Source organism: Carcharodon carcharias, chromosome 34, assembly GCF_017639515.1.
Source record: "Carcharodon carcharias isolate sCarCar2 chromosome 34, sCarCar2.pri, whole genome shotgun sequence".
Lineage (NCBI taxonomy): Eukaryota > Metazoa > Chordata > Chondrichthyes > Lamniformes > Lamnidae > Carcharodon > Carcharodon carcharias.
Window position 1 is genome coordinate 7,826,551 of NC_054500.1, and position 22,863 is coordinate 7,849,413.

Sequence of the window (22,863 nt, forward strand, 5' to 3'; positions counted from 1 at the left end):
GGCCCAGCAAGCCACTCAGTTCAAGGGCAATTAGGTCTGGGCAACAAATGCTGGGCTTGTCAGTGATTCAGTGATGCCCACATTCCAGGAAAGAATAAAGAACTGGATAAAGCCTTCTCCAAACCCACAGTGGTATCACAGGAGAGAATGAAATGTGTGGGATTAGAGTACAGTGATAGGTATCGTAGAACAACACATCTCAGACGAGATGGCCTGATATCCCTGTGCCAGCTCCTTGAAAGATCATCCAATTGGATGCACTCCCCTGTTTTTCCCTATTTCTCATTTGTCCAATTCCATTTTGAAAATTACTATTAAATCTACACCAACCTTTCAGGTCACAACTCAGGGTTTTGCTGCCAAGGCCCACATCTCCCCTTGCTCAGGGTCACACATCATAAGGATGGCAGATTTCCTTCCCTAAGGGGCATTAGTGAACCAGATGGGTTTTTTACAACAATGGTCTCATGGTCATCATCAGGCATTTAATTCCAGATTTTTTTTTAATGAATTCAAATTTCACCATTTATTATGGTGGGATTCGAACCCAGGTCCCCAGAGCATTACCCCGGGTTTCTAGAATACTAGTCCAGTGACAATACCACTATGCCACCACCTCTGCTGCTGTTGGTCTGGAGTCACATGTATGCCAGCCTAGGTAAGGATGGCAGATTTGCCTCCCTAAAGGTAATCTCTCTCTTTCTTTTGCCAATGACCTTACAACTGCGTTCTCTGGTTACCGAACCCGCTATCACTAAAGACAGCTTCTTATTTACTCTGTCAAAACTCCTTATAATTTTGAACACCTCCTTCAAAACCTCTCTGCTCTGCTCCAAGGGGGACAACTCCAGTTTCTCCAGTCTCCCCACATAACTGGTCTCATTCTAGGAATGCTCCTCTGCATCCACTCCTAACCTTTTCAAGGTCTGGTGCCTAGAATTGGGTATATTAGCCTAGCTGAGATCCGATTATAAATCCGATTTATAAAGGATTACTGTAACTTCCTTGCTTTTGTACTCTATTCCTCTATTCATACAAATGTGACAAGTGACAAATGAAATGTGATACAGAAAGGTGTCAGATTTTGGCAGAAGGGATAAAGCGAAGTTATATAGACTAAGTGGCACAGTTTTAAAGAGGGTTCAGGAACAGAGGGACCTGGGATGCATGTGCATCGATCTTTGAAGGTGAGCAGGACATATTTAGAGAGGGGTTAGCAAAGCATGAATTTTTTTATTCATTCACGGGATGTGGGCTTCGCTGGCTGGGACAGCATTTTTATTGCCAATTCCTAATTGCTCTTGAGAAGGTGATGGTGAGCTGCCTTCTTGAACCACTGCAGCCCACAGTGCTGTTAGGGAAGGAGTTCCAGGATTTTGACCCAGCGACAGTGAAGGAACAGCGATATATTTCCAAGTCAGGATGGTGGGTGACTTGGAGGGGAACTTCCAGGTGGTGGTGTTCCCAAGCATCTGCTGCCCTTGTCCTTTTAGGTGGTAGTGGTCACGGGTTTGGAAGGGGCTGTCGAAGGAGCCTTGTTGAGTTCTGCAGTGCATCTTGTAGATGGTACACACACTGCTGCCACTATGCATTGGGAGTGAATGTTGAAGGTGGTGATTCAGGTGCCAATCAAGCGGGCTGCTTTGTCCTGGATAGTGTTGAATTTCTCGATGTCAAACATCATCTTCTCAAGGGCAATTAGGGATGGGCAATAAATGCTGGCTTAGCCAGCATCACCAACATCCAGTGAATGAATAGAAAAAAACGACAGACACAAGAATGCCAAATTTCAGAAGGAACAACAGTTTATATTGCATGAGAAACGGGTACTGATTGGTTGGCAAGTTGGAATTGGTTAAGTTGTTGCCTTGACGTATGCACCAGGGAGCTATTGCCCCCGGGAGCTATTGCCCCCATGTTTTGATATTAATTTTAAAAAGGTGCAATATCTGTTCATGTTCCTTTTGCCTGCAGGGGACTGGTCCCTGAATATGTAGTTTCTAGTAAGTGTAAGTGAGCCACATTGTGAACCCAATTGATAATCCTAAATGAGTTATTTAGTGTAATTAAGTTAGAAAAGGATGGCAGTGCAGATGGTGAGCTGGAACTGCAGCATGTGGGAGTGTGTAGAGACCATTGCAATCTCGAATAACCAGGCCTGCAGTAAGTGCCTGCATCTTGAGGAGCCTCAGCTCGGGGTTGTTGAGCTGGAGTCTGGGGTGCAGACATCATGGGGCATCAGGGAGCAGAGAGTTTCCTGGACACTTTTTGATCTAAGCGAGGCCCAGGAATTCTCACCGAGTGAGTACCAGGAATTCTTAAGATTTTGCTGTTTGACTGTTACTGCCTTGTTTTCACAGGGACAGGCGAACCACACTCGCTGATATTGTGGAGCAACTTCAGGAGAAGGAGGTGAGTGAGGTCAGACTGTGAGTTGTGAGACAGTGGTTGTAGCTGGAACACCATTGGGCAGAGTGAGTTCTTGCTGTTTAATTATTGAGATGCACGATGTTGCTGACCCCTTTGTGGTGCCTTACAGTCTTTGAGTGGAGTTTAATGCAGACTGTGTCAGGGTGGGTTCTGTTACCTGCCACATTTTCATCAGCCAAAAGCAAACTGCAGAACCAAAGTATTAATGTTTGTGACTGGAATGCTTGACTATAGGAAGCACTAGTGACAGGGTAGCCACTGGAAAGGGTTCGATAAGGAACACGAGTAATGTCACTTTGCTGGATGTCCTAAACTGATGAAGGAATACATTCTCAGGGATGTCCACTGTAACTTGAGCTTCTAAAACACAGCGAGTTAAAAATCTGGAAAACCATTACAGTCATCACCTGGGACTGAGTAATACCGAGGCTGACACCTTGATTAGAATCAAAATCAGGAAAAAAGAACCTGTTGACTAACAATCCATTAGATTTATAATATAGTGTAATCTATAATATAGTCTAACCTATTGTATAGTGTAATCTATAATATAGTCTAACCTATTGTATAGTGAATCTATAACATAGTCTAACCTATTGTATAGTGTAATCTATAATATAGTCTAACCTATTGTATAGTGTAATCTATAATATAGTTTAACTTATTGTATAGTGTAATCTATAATATAGTCTAACCTATTATATAGTGTAATCTATAATATAGTCTAACCTATTGTATAGTGTAATCTATAATATAGTCTAACCTATTGTATAGTGTAATCTATAATATAGTCTAACTTATTGTATAGTGTAATCTATAATATAGTCTAACCTATTATATAGTGTAATCTATAATATAGTCTAACCTATTGTATAGTGTAATCTATAATATAGTCTAACTTATTGTATAGTGTAATCTATAATATAGTCTAACCTATTGTATAGTGTAATCTATAATATAGTCTAACCTATTGTATGGTGTAATCTATAATATAGTCTAACCTATTGTATAGTGTAACCTATGGTATAGTCTAACCTATGATAGCATGCAACAACATCTCGTATTTATATAGTACCTTTAATGTTATAAAATGTCCCAAGGCACTTCATAGGAGGTATTATCAAACATAGGAACAGGAGGAGACCATGTAGCCCCTCGAGTCTGTTCCACCATTCAATGAGACCATGGCTGATCTGTGACCTAACTCCATATACCAGTCTTTGCCCCATAGCCCTTAGGACCTTTGGTTAACAGATATCTACTAATCACATATTTAAAATTAACAATTGATCACTATCATCAATTGCCATTTGTGGAAGAGAATTCCAAACTCCTGCCACCCTTTGTGTGTAGAAGTGTTTCCAACTTTCACTCCTGAAAGATCTAGCTCTAAGTTTTACACCATGCCCCCTAATCTCTCTATCATCCATATCTGTTCCCCTTAATATATTGAAAACTTTGATCAAATTGCCCCTTAACTTTTTAAATTCAAGGGAATGCAACCACAGTTGCTGGTAATTAATAACCTTGGCATCCAGATCATTCTTCTAATTCTGCACTGCACTCTCTCCAAGTTCAATATATCCTTCCTGAGATGCGGTGTCCAAAACTGCAGCACCTTCCAAACCCATGGCCGCTACCATCCAGAAGGACAAGGGCATCAGATACAAGGGAACACCACCATCTGGAAGTTCCCCTCCAAGCCACTCACCATCCTGACTTGGAAATATATCGCCGTTCCTTCACTGTTGCTGGGTCAAAATCCTGGAACTCCCTCCCTAAGAGCACTGTGGGTGTTCCTACACCATGTGGACTACAGCGATTCAAGCAGGCAGCTCACCCACCACCTTCTCAAGGGCAATGAGGGATGGGCAATAAATGCTGGCCCAGCCAGCAACCCCCACATCCCGTAAATGAATTTTAAAAAATTAAAGTTGGGGCTGGACAATAGGCCAGAGGTTTCAGAAGATTGTGGGACTGGAGGAGGTTACAGAGATAAGAAGGGTTGAGGCCTTGGAGGGACTTGACAGCAAATAAAAGAATTTAAAAATTGAGATGTTGCTGGACTGGGAGGCAATGTAATTCAGCATGCACATGGATGATGGGTAAATGAGACTTGTAAGTTAGAATATGGGCAGCAAATAACTCAAGTTTATGAAGGGTGGAAGATGGGTGAACATTTGAATAGTCATCTAGATTTAGCAAAGGCTTGGAAGAGAGTTTCAGTAGCAGATGAGCTGAAGCGGGGGCTGAGTCAGGCAATGTTACATAAGTGGAACTAGGCAATGGAACAGATGTGATGTAGTACAACCTATGATGTGGAGTAATCTATAATATAATGAACCTATTATATAATATCATGTATAATAAATGGAGTGTAATTTATGATATAGTGTAATCTATATGGATCGTTGGCCAATTTACTAAGTAACCTGTCTCGGATCAGTACAGAGGTTGAGGTACTGACCAAGTTTGTAAGGTTCACTCTCTGTAGCTGGCTTCCCATTTCTCTGACATAGGATTCCACTCAAGAACATCCTTTCAGATAGCTGGGTGATCCTTGGAAGACAGAGATAAGGAGCCAGATTTTGCTGTCAAAATAACTGCGATGGTTAATGCCATCCCCATGAATTATGGTGCAGAACAGATGGCAGATGTGCAGTTAATCGTGAATGTTCAAGTGTTGCTGTCCAAGTTGCATTGTCCTGCCATTAGCTTCAACAAAAACAGCATCTCAATGCCTGCTTCACTAGTGAGCTGCATTGAATGGTGTGAAGTTTCTACACTGACCTAACAGATACAGACTGAACTCACCACTGAGCAAGTAATTAGTAGCGTGATAATTGTTAGTTACTGCCAGTCAACCTCTCTGACATTGAAAATTATCCATCGCAAATGTGGAGTCTCATTTCTTCAGCTTTTGAGCTTTTCAGAAAATTTTTAAAATATCAAACTTGAAATTTTACATTTTAGTCTTACTCTTCCTTTGTTTCTTTCTCTATCTCTTAATCTAACCTTTCTTTCTCTCCTCTTTCTACACCTGATTTGACTCCAATTCACTATCCTTCTAACTCACTCTTTGGGCGGGATTTTCCCATCCTGCCCGTTGCAGGAATCATTGCGAGTGGGATGGAAAATTTGAGGGACCTGAAAAATATCCATTGGCTTTGGACCCACTGCGGGACCAGAAAATCCTGCCCTTTGTTTCTCAATCCATAAATTTCGTTGATTAAGGGGATACATTGTTTGTCCAGTTGTCCACTAAAGTCCTAGATACCCAATTATCCATGACACACCATTAGCAGCTTGTACTTCTGGCAAGTTACGGAGCAAAAATGTTTTGAGCCGAAGGGTGTAGGGAAAGGTCCAGTGGTAGATGCCATGAAATGTCTGGCTCGAGGAAACTCAGGCCCTTTAGGTGGCTTTGATGATTTTTGACATACTGTGACTGGTGAAAATTGAGCTGATCTCTTTCTCCACAGGTACGCGATTCATCTCTGTCTGTTGGGCTACCAAATGGGATTGAGAAACTGCCAGAGAGAACTCCACGACCAGACAGACCGAGAGCGAGAGACAGACCTAAGCCCAGGAGACGACCTCGACCGAAGGACCCGAACCAGCCGGTTGGAGAAACACGTCGATCCCGCTCCGCACCATCTCCCCAGAATAGTGCCGCAGCGCCACCACCGATAACACACACAGCAGAGCAGGAGGGAATCCTCACTCGAAAACATGAACTAGAGGCTCCCAATAAAAAATCATCCAGCAGGTATTACATAGGATTACACTGGAAATACAGCACAGAAACAGGCATCAGGCCCAACCAATCCATGCCAGTATTTATGCTCCACTCAAGTCTCCTCCCATCTCTCCTCATCTAAATCTACCATCATAACCCTCTAGTCCCTTCTCCCTCATGTACTTGTCTAGCTTCCCCTTAAATGCATCTATACTATTCACTTCAACCACTCCCTGTGGTAACAAGTTCCACATTCTCACCACTCTCTGGGTAAAGAAGTTTCTTCTGAATTCCCTGTTGGATTTCTTGGGGACTATCTTCCATTGATGAGCTCCTGTTCTGCTTTTCTCCACAAGAGGAAACATTCTACCTGTTTCTAGTCTATCAAAACCTTTCATTGCTTTAAATATCTCCATTAAGTCGTCCCTCAGCCTCTCTTCTTTCAAGAGAAATGTGACCCAGCCTGTCGATCATTTCTTGTTACATTCCTTGGCCGGACCCTGGGACATGGAGGAAGGTCCAGTTAGGGGCCAATAATGTTGCGATTAAAATAGTTAATGGTTGAGATTAAAGACCGGCTTTTGGAATAAAGCCCCAAGATCCCACAGGATTTTAACAAACACAATAAACTTTACTATACAAGGTTAGAAAAGTAAAACAATCTACTATATATAGATATGTATGTACTACAGAGTAAATGACAGATGCAACCAAGACAGAGTCCTTTGATTTCTCAAGAACCCACCCAGATGTTAGTCAACCAATCTCACTGAAACCTCAGTGAGCCAATGGAACAGCTTTGGAACATGCTGTAGCTTTAAATGTTACAATGTCCATAGACTGCGAACTTACATAGCACACACAGACATAATGAATTGAATTCATAACAATACCCATGTGTTTCTGGCATCACCTTTGTGAACCTTCTCTGCATCCTCTCCAGTGCCTGAATATCTATCTTATAATATAGTGACCAGTACTGCTTGCCATCTCTAAGCGTGGACTAACCAAGGTTCAATACAGGTTCAGCACAGTTCCCTACTTTTCAGTTCTATCCCTTTAGCAATAAAGTCTAGTGCTCAGTTTGCTATTTTCTGGCCTTGTGAACCAATGGTGCAACTTTTAGTGATTGCTGTAGTTGTACTCTGAGATCCCTTATTTTCTCTACCCCACCCAGATTTGCTCCTTCTAAGTAATAACTTCAGCCGGTACAGGGATTGAACCTTGGCGTTATTAAACGCCACTCTTAACCTTTCAGTCAGCTGAACTAGCCTGTTTCACAACCTTAGCGATTTGTAAACCTATCCACCCGAATCCCTTTATTCCTATATCCCATTTAGATTCTGATGTTTTAAGCAGTATACATTTTCCTAATTGTTTTTGCCAAATGTAACACCTCAGACTTATCTATATGGAAATTCAGTTGTCAATTATGTGCCCCCTCTGCAACTGGGGCCATAATCCAGAAGGGTCTAACCAGTGCTTTATTAAAGCTTTAATATCCTGCCTTGTTTTTATATCCAATCCAATGTATAAAGTCAAGGATTTCCTCTGCTTATTAACAACTTTTCTCAACTTGTCCTGATACCTTCAAAGACTTGTGTAGGCAAAGTCCCAGGTCTCTCTATTCCTGTACCACCAGCCAGTTCCTCTCTTCCTCGTTGTTCCTGAATTTCCAAGTTACATTTTGCACTCACACCTTTCTCTTGTTTGACCCTGATGTGAGATTTGGAAAAGTCTGTTTTTTAGTGACGTTACCACATTAAAGAAGAAATTCCAAACCAGGACACTGAGACCCGTTGGTACGAACAACACAGTATTTACTAATCAATAGGAGGATGAATGTACATTTTACATGGGGCCATCTCACCATCAACTTCCCAGTCAGTTTCATAAAGTTGCTTCATTTGTACATTATTTGTTCAATAAGCATGCTCCAGAAAATTAATTTTTCTTTTATTCTTTCGAGGGATGTGGGCATTGCTGGCAAGGGCAGCATGTATTGCCCATCCCTAATTGCCCTTGAGAAGGTGGTGGCAGGCCACCTTTTTGAACCATGCAGTGTAGGTACACCCACAGTGCTGTAGGGGAGGGAGTTCCAGGATTTTCAGCCAGTGATGATGAAGGAATATACAATAACTTTCTGCTGTTGTTGTCTTGGCCCCACTGTGCTGTTCTGCCCATATAATAGAATCTTTCATTAACACTGTCACCCTTCATCCCAATCATTCCGCTATATCCTCCTGAATATTTTATAGCAAATAATGTGCTTGCCGCTGGCCTGCCCCAATCTTTGTCTCTGTCTCAGTTGCAGTTTTATCTTTACCTTCAGCCCAGTTTATGCCACTCACTGGTTTTCTCACAATACCCTGTGCAGTTGCATACATAAAGCTCAAACCTCCCTATGATTGTCAAACATATGTTTGATGACAAAACATTAGCATCAGATGCAGTACAACAAGTGATCAGGAAGGTAGATGGAATGTTGTTGCTTATTGCAAGGGGAATGGAATATAAAAATAGGGATGTTTTGCCACAATTTCACAAGGCATTGGTGAGACCACATCAGGAGTACTGTATACAGTTTTGCTTTCCTTATTTAAGAAAGGACATAATTGGATAAGAAGCAGTTCAGAGAAGGTTCATTCGGCTGGGATGGGGACGTTATCTTATGAGGAAAGGTTGGACAGGCCGGGCCTGTTTCCATTGGAGTTTAGAAGAATGAGAGGTGATCTTACTGAAACATATAAGATCTTGAGGGGACTTGAGAGAGTGGGGGGAGAATTTTCTCCCCGTCGGGCAGGTGGTTCAGGAGCTGGTGGGGGCGGGCACGTAGCCCATTGCCGCCCGCGATCGGCTGCGCGCCCCCATTTTGCATGGGCAGGCCTTAATAGGCGTGACGCGCACCCGGAAGCGCTTAGCGCTACCTGTGTGGGCGGGAGGAGCAGTGAATATTGGGGCATGCACGTGAAAGAGCGCAGAAATCTCCCTGAGGCGCGGAACTGCCTCAGGGAGATTAATTTGGTTTGGAAAACTTGAAACAAAGATTTAAAAAATTATTCAGACATATCCCCTCAGGTGACAGTGTCACATGAGCTAGGACATGTCAATGAATTTTACTAAAAATTTTTATTACAGTTATAAACCCTTCATGAAACCTCATCACCGTGGATGAGGTTCCATGACAGATGCAAAGGCCACCTGGGCTCTTCACCTGCTCGCCAGTCTTAAGGTTGGATGGGCAGCCCCGTTAATTATTTCAATTAGTTTTTAAATGGCCTTAATAGGCCTTTGACAGTTTGGTGGGTGCGCAGCCGACTCCGGTGTGAGCCCGCCGAACTGAAGATCGGAATGACGCGCGGTGATGTTGGAACGCACACCCAACGTCACCGCGCGTCCTCTTACCCGTCAGCAAGTGGGGCCCAACCCCGCACGCCGACCTGAAGATTCTGGCCTGGATGTTTCTCATTGTGGGAGAGACCAGAACTAGGGGGTGCCATTTAAAAGTAAGAGGCCTCTCAATTAAGATAGAGTTAAGGAGAATTATTTTTCTCTCAGAGAGTCGTGAGTCCATGGAACTCTCTTTCCTGGAGAATGGTGGAGGCGGGGTCGCTGAATATTTTTAAGGCGGAGATAAATAGATTCTTGAATAACAAGGGAGTTAAAGAGTATCAGGCGCAAGAGTGGCATTCAGGCCACAGTAGATCAGTCATGACTTTTTGAATGGCTGAGTAAGCTTGAGGGGCCGAATAGCCTACTCCTAATTCGTATGTTTGTATGTGAACATTTTAATCCCTCCTTATCACAATCTATTTTGTATCATTAATCTCTCTCTCTATAATTTCTCTTACCATTCCTGGCCCTTATCCTTTTCTCTTCTTACTTCCTCCTGTCCTCTTTCATTTCAATTTAAGGTTCATGTATGTTGGAATGTGCATATATATTAGTATGTTTGTATTTTTTAATTTATTCTTTCATGGATTGTGGGCATTGCTGTCCATCCCTAATTGCCCTTGGCTTTTGAGGCCATTTAAGAGGGTGGTTAAGAGTCAACCACATTGCCATGGGTCTGGAGTCATATGTAGGCCAGACTGCTCAAAAGGGGCATTAGTGAACCAGATGGGGTTTTATGACAATCGATGATAGTTTCATGGGCACCATTACTGAGACTACCTTTATATGTCAGACTTTATTAATTGAATTTTAAATTCCACCAGCTGTCATGGTGGGATTTGAACCCATGCTCCCAGATCATTAGCCTGGGCCTCTGGATTACTAGTCCAGTGACATTACTACTACATCATCCTTTCCCCCATGTATGTTAGTATGTATATATGTTGTAATTTAAATAACTCTTCTTCTTTGCTTGGGTCCATGCATGTATACATCTATTTGACAATGGCTTTTTAAGACGGTTTTTAAAAATGAGTGAAAAAAGTTTTGTGGGTTGATTTTTCTCTGACATGCCCTGACTGTTTGTGTCTCAGTGTCATTCTCTGCAGACAATTTAAGTAACTGTTCTTTCTGTTGCCACTCAGGTCCTGGGTTAGTGTATACTGCGTGATTAGTAAAGGAGATTTGGGGTTTTATAAAGATGCCAAGAGCTATAAAGCAGGAGCAACCTATAATGGAGAGTCGCTCATCACCCTGAGTGACTCCACCTGTGAAATTGCTAGCAATTATAAGAAGAAGAAGTTTGTATTTAAAATCCGGTGAGTGTGTTAGAAAGATGGAGCCGAGTTTGATAAGATTCAGTTTGAAGTTACATTTGTAACAGGTTCATCTGCTTGCACCTTATGTTAAAAGAAATGTGACCAAGAGTAAAGGAACATTCAGCAGCTCTTCAGTTAGACGGGACTGTTAACAGGATCCAAGCCAGTTGGTGAAGCAGAAACCAAGACACAGAGCTTTTCTTTATCAAGAGAGCTTGTTGACTTTGTTCAGTCTCAAAGCTCTCCGCCCACACCCATTGTCCCAGTTGTACCCTATTCATATGCACTTTTGAAAACAAGTAAACAAATGTAAACTAATTGACTAATTGAAAGCCTCATAAAAGAGTCACTGTAACAATAACCAAAACTTTATGTCTCCTATTTATACATGCTCAAAGTACCTAATAAACAATGCCATTCGCCTGTGTATCTTAACAATATAATTAACATACTGTTAACAGGACTGTTGTAACTTGTACTACTGAATACAGCTTAGCTGCTCAATCACCATCCTCGCCAAAGCTTATCTATTTCTATTTGTACATTCAAAATTTTAGAATTTAATAATTGATGCATTAACATGGTTCGTACAAGCTTCTTATACACTTCTTATATCCTAAGGATAAATGTTTCCCACTTATTAACTGCATGGACAATAGATTAGTACAATTAACTGGAAAGAATGCTGAGAATTTTAAGAAACTTTTATTCCATATTTGATCAGAGCCATTTTTGTTCTTTTTAATATTATTCTTTCTCATTGTGACAGGATGAATGACGGCAGTGAGTACCTGTTCCAGGCCAAGGATGAGGTGAGCTTCGCACTGTGAATGTCAAGGCATGGCATGGAACAGTAAAACATTTCAGCAAAGCACTGTCAAAAACGTCAGAACAGATGAGTGGGATGTCCCAGGGATTAGTGTAGGGGAGATGTACTGAGTGGAGTAAGGTGTCCCAGAGGTTGATGCAGGTAAATGTACTGAATCCAGCGCCCCAGGGAATCGGTGCAAGGAGCATTATTCTGTTGATTTCAGTTGGGCTGCAATTAGCCTCAGCACCTCTAATTATTAGCCAATGGAGTGTGATGTGTGGACATCGGGTGGAATCAGCTCAGAAGAAACGCCCCCAATGGTCAAATGTGTTGTTTACGATCACAGCTGAGGCTCACACCATATGGTGACCTTTGCAAAAAAATAACTGATGCAGGAAAGCAGTGAAGAAGCGTTGTTGAAAGAAAATGAAGCTCATAATGGAGTTATTGACTGTTGAGTGATGAAAGTTATTCAGTGATAGTACTGGAGATACTGGGTACTTTATGTTGGGTTATCTCCGGACAAATAAGCAGTGGACAGAATTTATAAATTGCATGAAAAACCTATTATTATGTGATGATGGGTTTTATAAAATGTATTAAATGTGTTTAAATGATTGGACTTTGTTGCCTCTTCAATGTTCTCTTATTTTAGGAGGAGATGAACGATTGGATCAAGACTGTTTCCACAGCCATTTCAGAGCATGCACAAATCGCTCAACAAACCGGCCAGATCCCCCTTACTACCTCCTCTACTGATGAAGGGAATCCTAAACGGGACAGTGACCGAAGATTCAGTCTCTTTGGAAAGAAGAAATGAGGACAGAAGATGCCAATGTCTTTTTGTTGTGCAGATTGGATCCTTGCAATCGGATAGTTGGACGGATTCTCACTTGGTGATGTAGAAATTGTTTCATCTTGAACCAGAGCAACTAATGTTTTTAATTTTACAACTTCAACAAAAAGTTGGACAATTGCAGGTGCGTCTTTTGAATGGATTTGCGATGATTTTCTATTAAAATACGGTTCCGCTTTTGTTATACGTTCATGAACCCCAATAGGCTGTTGGCTGGAACTCTCTGACCTAATGGTGTGGGACCTAGTTCTGGTTGGATATTTCAAATCCAACAGATTTGTCAGATTGTTGGGCTTTAGGTCACGTTGCCTCCTGTACCCCAGTTCCAAATCTGTGGATCCGACTCCCATATGTTCCACTTCACTCTGATTTATGGATAAGTGAATGTGAGAAATGTCCACACTCTTCAGCTCATTTTCTGTTTACTAAAGAAATGGCATTATCATATCTTTCAGTTTTAATCTTCTGTACAAACACGAACCCTCTAATGTAACACTCGGTGCTTATTTAAGAACACATAAAGCATTGATGGAGACAGATGTTTAATAGGTACTGCTGTTAACTGGAACCTCAGCACAACACTGAAATAGTCGTTTAGTAGTACAGAACTTGAGTATTGTTGAAAAAAGAGAAGCTTTTTGTCTTGCATTCATCAGGATAATTGGCAAGAACACCAAATGCAAAGGGAACAACAATTTATACTGTATGAAAAGAGAGTGCCGATTGGTTGGCAGTTAGACTCTGATTGGTAGAGACATAGCTATGGAGAATGCACCAATTGATGGTGGCTGACTGTTAACTACCAAGTATCATTTGCAATTTAAACCAGGCAGCTTGACTTTGATTATTCAAGGCATTGCCCTGACGAATGAACCAGTGAATGGCTGTCACTCATTTTGTTTAGCTGAAACAGGCACAATGTGTGTACATGTTCTTTCTGTCCGTAAAGAACAGGGCCTAGTGTATTATTACATGTAGCTTCCTGTCCTGATGAGTGCAAGGTGAAAGGCTTCAACAAAAATGTCTTTTTTCAGCAACACAACACTGAAATGTAAAGTGACTAATTTTAAATGTGGTTTCCGGTGTTGTGACAGCTGATATCCCTTCACAGGACAATCTGATTTTTTTTTGTATTTTACCAAAATGCCTATGGTCTTCCTGAAAATGGTACAGTTGGAAATTGAAGGACTAATGCCATGTTGAACTAGGGGCTTTGGCAGAATTCAGGGAACATTGCTTTATACGTAGCTCAAACCATGTGTGTCTGTTTGTGTCTGATCCGCACTGACATTCCTCAGAGTTGCTTTCTGAAAAAAGAAAAGTGATAAATATTTGGCCAAGAATGTAGTGATTACATGGAGATACGTGGAAGTTACAAAATGGGAACAGGTCATTTGGCCCAACAGTTCATGTCAGCATTTACCCTCCAAATGAGCAAATTGTCTTAATGATATGTGCTGTCCTGTCCTTTTCTTGACGCTGCTTAAAGAAGGCTAAAAAGGATAAGAAAAACACTTAAAATGATTTAAACAATCAATCTAATGTTTGCCTGACTCCAGTGCAATAACTTTAGTTTGGTGATAATGTGTAGCAATGGCCTCAAGCCCATCTCCATCACTGGGGAAGTAAATAGGGAAAAATGATTGCGTGCAAGGGGCTAAGTTTCCTCTGGCATGTACGTAATTCAAGGCAAAAGGCAGAGGAAGAAGTAGACGTACCCCTGCGGCCTGACTCTTACCCCGTTTGTGTTTCCTTTCCTGCAATCACAGGTCAGCTGCTGAGACTGTCCCGGAAACTGGGCGATCTGTTTAGGAAGTTGACCTCTCTCATCCTCAGTAAAGAGAGAGGTGCCAACATTTACAGAGCACAAGGAGCAATGTTTGACCATAGAGTTGAGCAAAGGTTTAAAGTCTCTCGTTGCAGTAGAGCAGGACTGGGGCAGGAATTGAGGATTCTGTGCACCCACTTTAAGACTGAAGAACATCCCATTTAGAGGATAAAGAAGACAGGTTGGATTCTGAGGAACTGAGTAGGATCCTTATTACCACGCCTTGCCAACCCACCTCTTGCTTACCCTTACCCTGCCAGCTGAGCATTTTGGCCCTTTCAGAACTAGCTGTATCTCACAGAGCAGCAATTCCATTGAGTCAGTTTATTGAGTAGGTAGTGATGGAGCCATGCAAAAACTACCAGAGGGTCTATAGCTACACTCCAGCACAGGAATTGTGCTGAAATAGGCTGTCAAAATTGTAATCACCTCGAACATTCATACCTTTCCAAGAATATCCTTCCAACACTTCGCTGAATGAAATAGGTGATTGATGCACCAAAGCAAACACTGATTTTACCTTGAGGATGCAGCAGGTCCAAGTCTATACTGCTAAAAGCCTACAGGATTCCCAAAAGTTCAGGGTGCTCTTGATGGCCCCTAGGTAACCTTCATGCTCCCACAGGAGGGAATGACCCGTACGTGAACTGCATGAGATTTTACTCAGTTGACATTTATCTCACACACTGGATGCTGTAGTTTAATGTGAGATTCCCAGGCAGTGAGGGCGATGCATTTGTCCTATCCTACCACGTCCCCACTGTTGCTTCTGGATTCCCACTAATTGGGTATTGGCTTCTGACAACCTGGGATACATAATACTGTCTTGGCTTATGAGCTCTCCATCTGTCCGAATACCAGCCAGACAGGTCCACAACACCGCTAGATGCACCAGAGACAGCATGAGGACTCCAGAGAATGAATTCTTCAGTATATCCAGGACCAGACTCCTGAATCAGCACCGTCTGCTCTGGGAGACTTGTGAGGACAAGGGCATTATGTTATTGGGAGAATTCAGTCGCATATAAAGTGGGTTAGAGTCAGAGCTGGTAAATGGAGCATGCAGTTGCTTCATGATCTATTGCGTTAAGGAAGCAGAGCACCTGCTCCTCTGATACTCAAAATTGACTCTCAATAGACATGAAATAGTGCCATAACACCCTGATGAATAGAGACCATAGGATCTTCAACGTGATCTGCGATTCAGAAGAATCAAAGTCAGGGACAAGACTTATGGCCTGAAATTCCTTTCCATTTTCAGCCTTTCTGAACTCTATGTTGAGGGCAAGCTACAGAAAAGAACATTCCCGCCTGGCTCTGGGCCCCCGATTTTCCGATTGCCTTCCCTTCTTGATCTTTCTGTGATTCTTCCGCCAATACTCATTTAAATACATTCAAATGAGGGCTAGTTTGTTTCGCTGAAATTTACAGTTATGGTTGTATTGCACAAGGGAAATTTGGTGAGACCTCCAGGAGCGACAAGTTCTGAAGCTTTGAATGAGCTTTCAGAAAGGTTGTTTTGCTGCTTTTTTTTCCATAAGATAGCACGAGACTTGCCTGTGATACTGTGACACCTCCAGTGGAAAGCACTGAGAACCATGTAAGGAATTGCCAGTGGGCAGACGCAGCACGCTAAAGACAGAGCGAAATAATCTCACAATCAACAGCAACAACTTGAATTTATAGAGTGCCTTTAACCTAGTAAAACCCAACAGGTCAGATCAAAACTCTGCAGTCCTGCCATCTTCAGTCGCAAGTTAAGGAACTGACGGGAGGATAAGGCTCCATGAGCATTCGCAATGGCTAAACACAGTATGTGATTGCAAAAGACAAGGCTGCAGTGGTGGCTGCCATCCTCCGCTTTGAGTGGAGAGTTCATGCTCCTTCTCGGCCTCCTCCTGAGGTCCCCAGCTTCACAGATAACAGCCCGCAGCCGGTTTGATTCACTACACATTTAATCAAGAAATGGTTGAGTGCGCTGGACACAACAATGGTTACAGGCCCTGATAGCATCCTGGCTGTAATGCTGAAGACTGGTGCTCCAGAACTAGCCACACCTAAAGCTAAGCTAAGCTGTCCCAGTACATGCACAACACTGTCACCTACCTGGCAAAGTGGGAAATTGTTCAGAAGTACCCTGTCTACAAAAAGCAGAAGAGATCCACTCTGGCCAAATACCGCCCCACCAGTCTACTTTCAACTGTCAGCAAAGTGATGTAAGGTGTTGAAGACTGCTATCAAGTTTCACTTACTCACCAGAAACCTACCAGGATGACTCACTCCTGACCTCATTACAGCCTTGGTCCAAAACATGGACAAAAGAGCTGAATTCCAGAGGTGAGGTGAGAGTGACTGTCCATGAAACCAAGGCAGCATTTGACCAAGTGTGACCTTAAGGAGCCCTAGTAAAATTGAAGTCAATGGGGATTGGTGGAAAACTCTCCATTGGTTGAAGTCATACCTAGCACAATGGAAGAGGGCTGTGGTTGTTGGAGGCTAATTACCTCATTCCCCAGGACATCATTGCCAGAGTTCCTCAGAGTAGTGTCTTATAGGCCCAACTGCCTTCAGCGACTTCATCAAGGAGACCTATAACTTTTTAAAAGAGACTTGAAACTTGAAAGAATGACATGGCAAGATTTCACATTTTAAAGTTTACTGTAACAAATGACTAAAAGCACTTTTGCCTAAACATTATTTCCTTCTTAAAGGCAACTTATACTTTAAACTACAGAGAGGAATATTCCTCTTTTACACTTATCATACATCGCACTCTCCACAGAGTTATGGTCCTTATTGCAAACAGTCCACAGTTACTCCCCACTTCCTATGGGTTCCCATATACCCCTTTTGCCAAGTTGTAACTTAGAGTGACTATTTCCAGGTCCTTCCCTTATTTTTCGGAGAGTTTCCTAAATCCCCGACCAGCAGTAAAGCCTGTTCCAATGATTTTCCCCTCCGCTTGTACCAGAACGAATCTTCTGGAATCCTTAGAAGGCTGAAGGCTGCAGGATGCACCTCTTTGACTAGAGACCCTCTGTGGTAGTTGGCTAGCCAAGCTGACCATATAAAACTACACTCTGTCTGTGATATTCTAGGAAGGCCTGTAACCTGATTTTTTACAGTGGCTTCCTCTGCATCTTTCCCTAGGGCAATATGAATCATATGGGCCTTGTATCTAGGTAGAAAGCTAATTAGCTATCCTTGAGAGCCCAAATCTTTTTCATCTTGGAACTACATGGACAGTTTAAAGCACAACTGTTTATAAACCGACATTCTGAACACTTCTCTGGGAATTAGGAGGTTCTCAGTCTCCACTATTAACACACAGGCTGATGCTATTGTCTTCAAGCATAAATACCTTGAACTTTCTTCCCAGTAAAACAATCTAAGCCTTCCTTTGATCTCTAAAAATCAAACCACCCAGGCTTACTGTCAGGCAGTCTTCAGAACAGGTCACATGACCCCCTCCATTTTACTTTAAATTAAAGACACAGTTTCAAAACATAATGATCTTATAAACATCATAATTGTAATAATGACCTTCCTCCCCATGTTGAAGCAGTCCATACCCACTTGTAGCAAAACCTGAACAATATTCAGCCTTGGGCTGATAAGTTGCAAGTAACATTCAGACCACAAGTGTCAGACAGCTGCCATTTCCAACAAGAGAAATTCCAACCGCCTCCCTATATCATTCAACAGCATTTCCATCACCAAATCCCCCACCATCAACATCCTGGGGTGGGGTTGGGGGAGCACCAATGACCAGAAGCTCAACTGGACCAGCCACAGGAAATACAAACAGGAAATAAAGAAATACTCAGCAGGTCTGGCTGCATCTGTGCAGAGAGAAAAGGAGTTAAGTTTTCAGGTCGATGACCTTTCATCATAACCTCCATGGCTACCAGGGCAAGTCAGAGGCTGAGTATTCTGGGATTAATGGCTCACTTCCTGGCTTCCTAAAGCCTTTCCACCACATACAAGGCACAAGTCATGAGTATCATAGAACACTCTCCATTTTCCCGAATGGGTGCAGCTCCAACAACACTCAATACCATCCAGGACAAAGTTGCCTTCTTGATCAGCACCCCTCCCACCACCTTGTATATCCACTCACTGCGGAGCTGCAGAATGTACAACAGAAATTCTCCAAGGTTTCTTTGCTAAACCCGTGACCACCGAAAAGGCAAAGGTCAGCAGATGCATGTGAATACTGCCAACTGCGCGTTCCCCTCCAGGTCTCACATCAATCCAACTTCTGTACATGGTACCACTCCTTCATTGTTGCTGGGTCAAAAATCCCTACCTAACATCATTGTGGGAGTACCTTCGCTCTACGTGCTGTAATGGAAGAAGGTGGCTTGACACCCCACTTCTCAAGGGCAACTAAAGATGGGCAATAAACGGTCATGCCAGTCACACACCCACCCTGTAGAGTGATGAAAAAATAAGGCAGTTAAACAATTCATCAGTCTTTAGATAGAGATGGGCCTATTCATGATGAAGCAAACAATCATTTGCCACTTTAGTAATTACTGATTTCTGCTTCAATCTTTTCACCTTCTGCTGTTCTGTCCAAGGTTTCTGTCTAATTTTTTAACAATCATGCAGTTCACCCAACTATCACTACTGGGCAGCCCAGGAAAAAATCCCTCACCACCTCAGCTTCAGCACTTCTCCTTGGTCTGTTAGTAATAGCAATAATCTTACAATTTAGACACTATCCCTACTACTGTAACCCCAATAACAACATTCTCTCTGTAGATCCTTCTAGCCTGAGTACTGTACTGCAACACAAATATTCTCAATAGCTGTATATCCCTCAATCCCCAGCACTGGAAAATAATATACTGCCACTGTAGAACTCTCTACTCCAGTAATGCACCCCATCAAGCCCAATATTCTCTCTATATATCCCTCTTTCTGAATCAATCTACCCCAATATTACCAATATTCTAACTCTATATCCTACAATCACCAAGTAATTTACCCAGCACTACATTATTTTCAATGACCTCCAGTAGTGTACCTCAGTATTACTAATATACTCACTATATATGGCTCTATCCCCAATCATTTACCCCAATGATTGCAATATATGTAATATAAATCCTACTGTCTACAGTACTATAATCCAATAAACCCAGTTTTCTCATTGTATATCTATCCTGTCCCGACTATTGTACCCCAATAATGACAATAGTCCCTCTCACTGTATAAGCCACCATCGACAGTGCTGTACCATAATAACAATATTCTTACTGTTAATTCTTCTAACCATTTTACTGGTATAATGCTAATGTTCTCACTGGCTGGTTATTCCTCCACCCCCAGTAGAGTACCCCAATATAACCAAATATATTCACTGTAAATCTCTGTCCCCAGTAGTATACCCAACAATAGAAATAATTTTACACTAAATCTATCTACACCAATATTTTTTTAATTTATTCTTTCACAGGGTGTGGGCATTGCTGGCTGGGCCAGCATTTGTTGCCCATCCCTGATTGCCCTTGTGTAGGTGGTGGTGAACTGCCTTCTTGAACAGCTGTAGTCCATGTGGCATATGGCTATGTGGTTTAATACCAATATTCTGACTGTATCCCTCTATTCCCAGTATTGCATTATTAAAAATTACACATTGTTTATCCCTCTATCTCCCAGTACGTTATACCTAATATAGAAACATTCTCACTCTGTATCCCTCTACCCTATATACTCGAGTAATAGTTGATCTTGTGTAAAAGTCAACCCCCAACATCTGGCCAAAAAGTCCTTAATTTTTTATATACCTCAATTCATTATTCATTAAAACAGAACTTGGCAAATGCTGACTTGGTGAAATCCACCTGCACCAAAGCTTAACTCAAGGGCTGGGAGCCGACAGTGTGACATTTTCCAATGGCGCAGTCTTTCCCTTTCCTGTGCTTCCCCTGACCCTCGAACAGCATGAATACTGCAAGCCCAGCCAACGCAGCCACTTCCTCTCCTGGACTGTCAGGCACCCTGAAGCAGGAGCACAGCCTGATAAAGCCATATCAGGGAGTAGGCTTGGGTTCAATGTCTCTATGGGATTTTGGTGGGACCACCATGCTGACATGTCATTACGTTTGCCTAATACCCGATGAGCGCAGTAAAAGCGGATCAATCTGGAAACTAGTGCCATGCTACCTGAATGTCTGGGAGCTCTGTGTCCAGTCCAAAGTTCAAGGGACTAGAAAAAAGAATCTTCACTGTGATGGGCTAGCTGTCTGACTAATGAAGACCGATTAAGCCTTGGTACTGTGTTTGGAAGCAAAGATAAGTTCCACTGTTTAGGACTGTTCATAGACACATACCCAAATGATGAGAGTGCTGATCGGGTTTTTCCGTATGTCTCAGCGATGGCTTCACTTTTTAATTGAAAGTAAGCCCCTCAGAAACATTACCTGTGTAAAAGTTGACCCCCTAACTTTTTGCCTAAAAATGGGTCTCAAAAATGTGACTTTTACATGAGTATATACAGTATTCCCACAGCACCTCCCAATAATAGCAATATCCTCACTGGCTGTACCCCCTCTATCTTCAGTTCTGTAACCCAATAATTCATATTCTCACTGCATATCCCTCCATCCTCAGTAATTTACCTAATAATACCACTTTTCTCCCTGCATGACTCTCTACCCTCAATACTGTACCCCAATGATATCAATAATCTCAATATATATCCCTGTCCCCAAACTGTACCCCGATAGTAACAACAGTTTCACTGCACATCTCTCTGTTGACAGTCTCCCTCAATAATAATAATATTCTCTCAACATGAGTAATAATAATTTCACTGTAAAGTCTTCCACTGCCAATACTACTCCAGTAATTGCAATACATATTCTAGTGTCCCAAGTCCTGTACCTTATTGGGATCAACATGTTCACTGGCTGCATTTTTGCCTATCTGAAGAACTGTACCCCAACAATGATAATATCACAGTATATTCCCAATGTACATTCTGTATATCCCTCTATAATGAATGGGATTTAATGATTTAATATGGGGTTGAATATCGGCTGCCTTGTATCTGCCCATTCCACCAGCCTGTCTCTATCCTCTCAAAGTCTATCACTAATCTCCTACACTTTGCTACACTTTCAAGTTTTGTGACACCTGCAAATTTCGAAATTGTGCCCTGTACCTCCAAACCTAAGCCATTAATGTATATCAAAAACAGCAGTGATCCCAGTACTGAAGCTTGGCGGGGTGGGTGGGGGGAAGGCACTGTTTATGGGGAGCTGGTGGCATAGTGGTAATCTCCCTGGACTAGTAATCCAGAGGCCCAGACTAATGCTTTGGGGACACTGGGTTCAAATCCCACAACAGCAGCTGGTAGAATTTAAATCTGCCTTCCTTACCTGGTTTGACCCACAGCAGTGTGGTTGACTCTTAACTGCCTTCTGAAGTGGCCTAGGAAGATACTCCTTTCAAGGGAAATTAGGGAGGGGCAACAAATACTGGCCTTGGCCAGTGATGCCCATATCCCATGGAAGATAAAAGATATGCCCTCAAGGCATAGGCAGACTGGTGAAATGAGCAAACACATGGCAGTTGAAATTTAAGACTGTAATGTGAAGACTGAAAAGAGCCAATATAAACAAAATAGTACAATTTTATAGGGGGAGGAGGAACAAAGAGACCTGTGGGCGTATGTACATGAATCTTTGAGGGTGGCAAGATGATTTAAGAAGGCTGGTAAAACACATATGGGATCCTTAGCTTTATTAAAGGAGAAACCAAAGTGCAGGAGTTATACTAAACCCTTTTCATGCAGCGAATGGTTAGGATCTGGAATGCACTGCCTGAGAGTGTGGTGGTGGCAGATTCAATCAAGGCATTCAAAAGAGAATTGGATTGGTATCTGAAAGGGAAGACTGTGCGAGGTTACTGGGAGAAGACAGGGGAGCGGCACTAAGTGAATTGCTCCTATAGAGAGCCGACACAGACCTGATGGGCCGAATGGCCTCCTGTGCTGTAACAATTCTGTTTCAATAGAGTAAATAAAGGGAAACTCTTTTAGTGGCAGAAGGGTTAGTAACCAGGTTAAATTCTTGAAAAGGAAAAATTTACAGGGCTACGGGGAAGAGCAGCGGAATGGGTTTAATTGCAGATCTCAAAGAGCTGGCATGTGTATGATGGGCTGAATGGCCTCCTCCTGTGTTGTATCATTCAATAATTCTATGAACATATGACAGCTTTTCCAGCTCAGGCAAGCCAAGAACCTTGTGATCAAAACCTTTACCTACCCCAAAAGAATAAAACTTGCATTTTTCAGATCTACTGGGGGAATGCTATTAATCTCTAAGAGTAATCTAACGTGGTTGGTTGTAATAATTTCTCCAGTATAATCTGAAAAGGAAATTAGGTGCCTGCAGATGAATATTTGGCATGCTACAGACCAGAAATTAAAAATTTGTTTCTTGAAACAGGTTTCATATCTGCTGCAATAGTTAG

General features: G+C 42.2%; 1 protein-coding gene across 1 annotated transcript in view; it reads left to right on the forward strand.

The window, feature by feature from the left end:
- The window catches only part of LOC121272525 (spectrin beta chain, non-erythrocytic 4-like), a 380,289-nt gene extending 367,777 nt beyond the window's left edge, over positions 1–12,512 (forward strand). Inside the window, exons 32-37 of the mRNA XM_041179140.1 lie at positions 2,361–2,421; positions 2,540–2,551; positions 5,913–6,199; positions 10,708–10,881; positions 11,651–11,693; positions 12,348–12,512. Coding sequence (XP_041035074.1) covers positions 2,361–2,421; positions 2,540–2,551; positions 5,913–6,199; positions 10,708–10,881; positions 11,651–11,693; positions 12,348–12,512 — 742 coding nt within the window. The remainder of the gene's footprint in view (positions 1–2,360; positions 2,422–2,539; positions 2,552–5,912; positions 6,200–10,707; positions 10,882–11,650; positions 11,694–12,347) is intronic.
- The last annotated feature ends 10,351 nt before the right edge of the window (positions 12,513–22,863 follow it).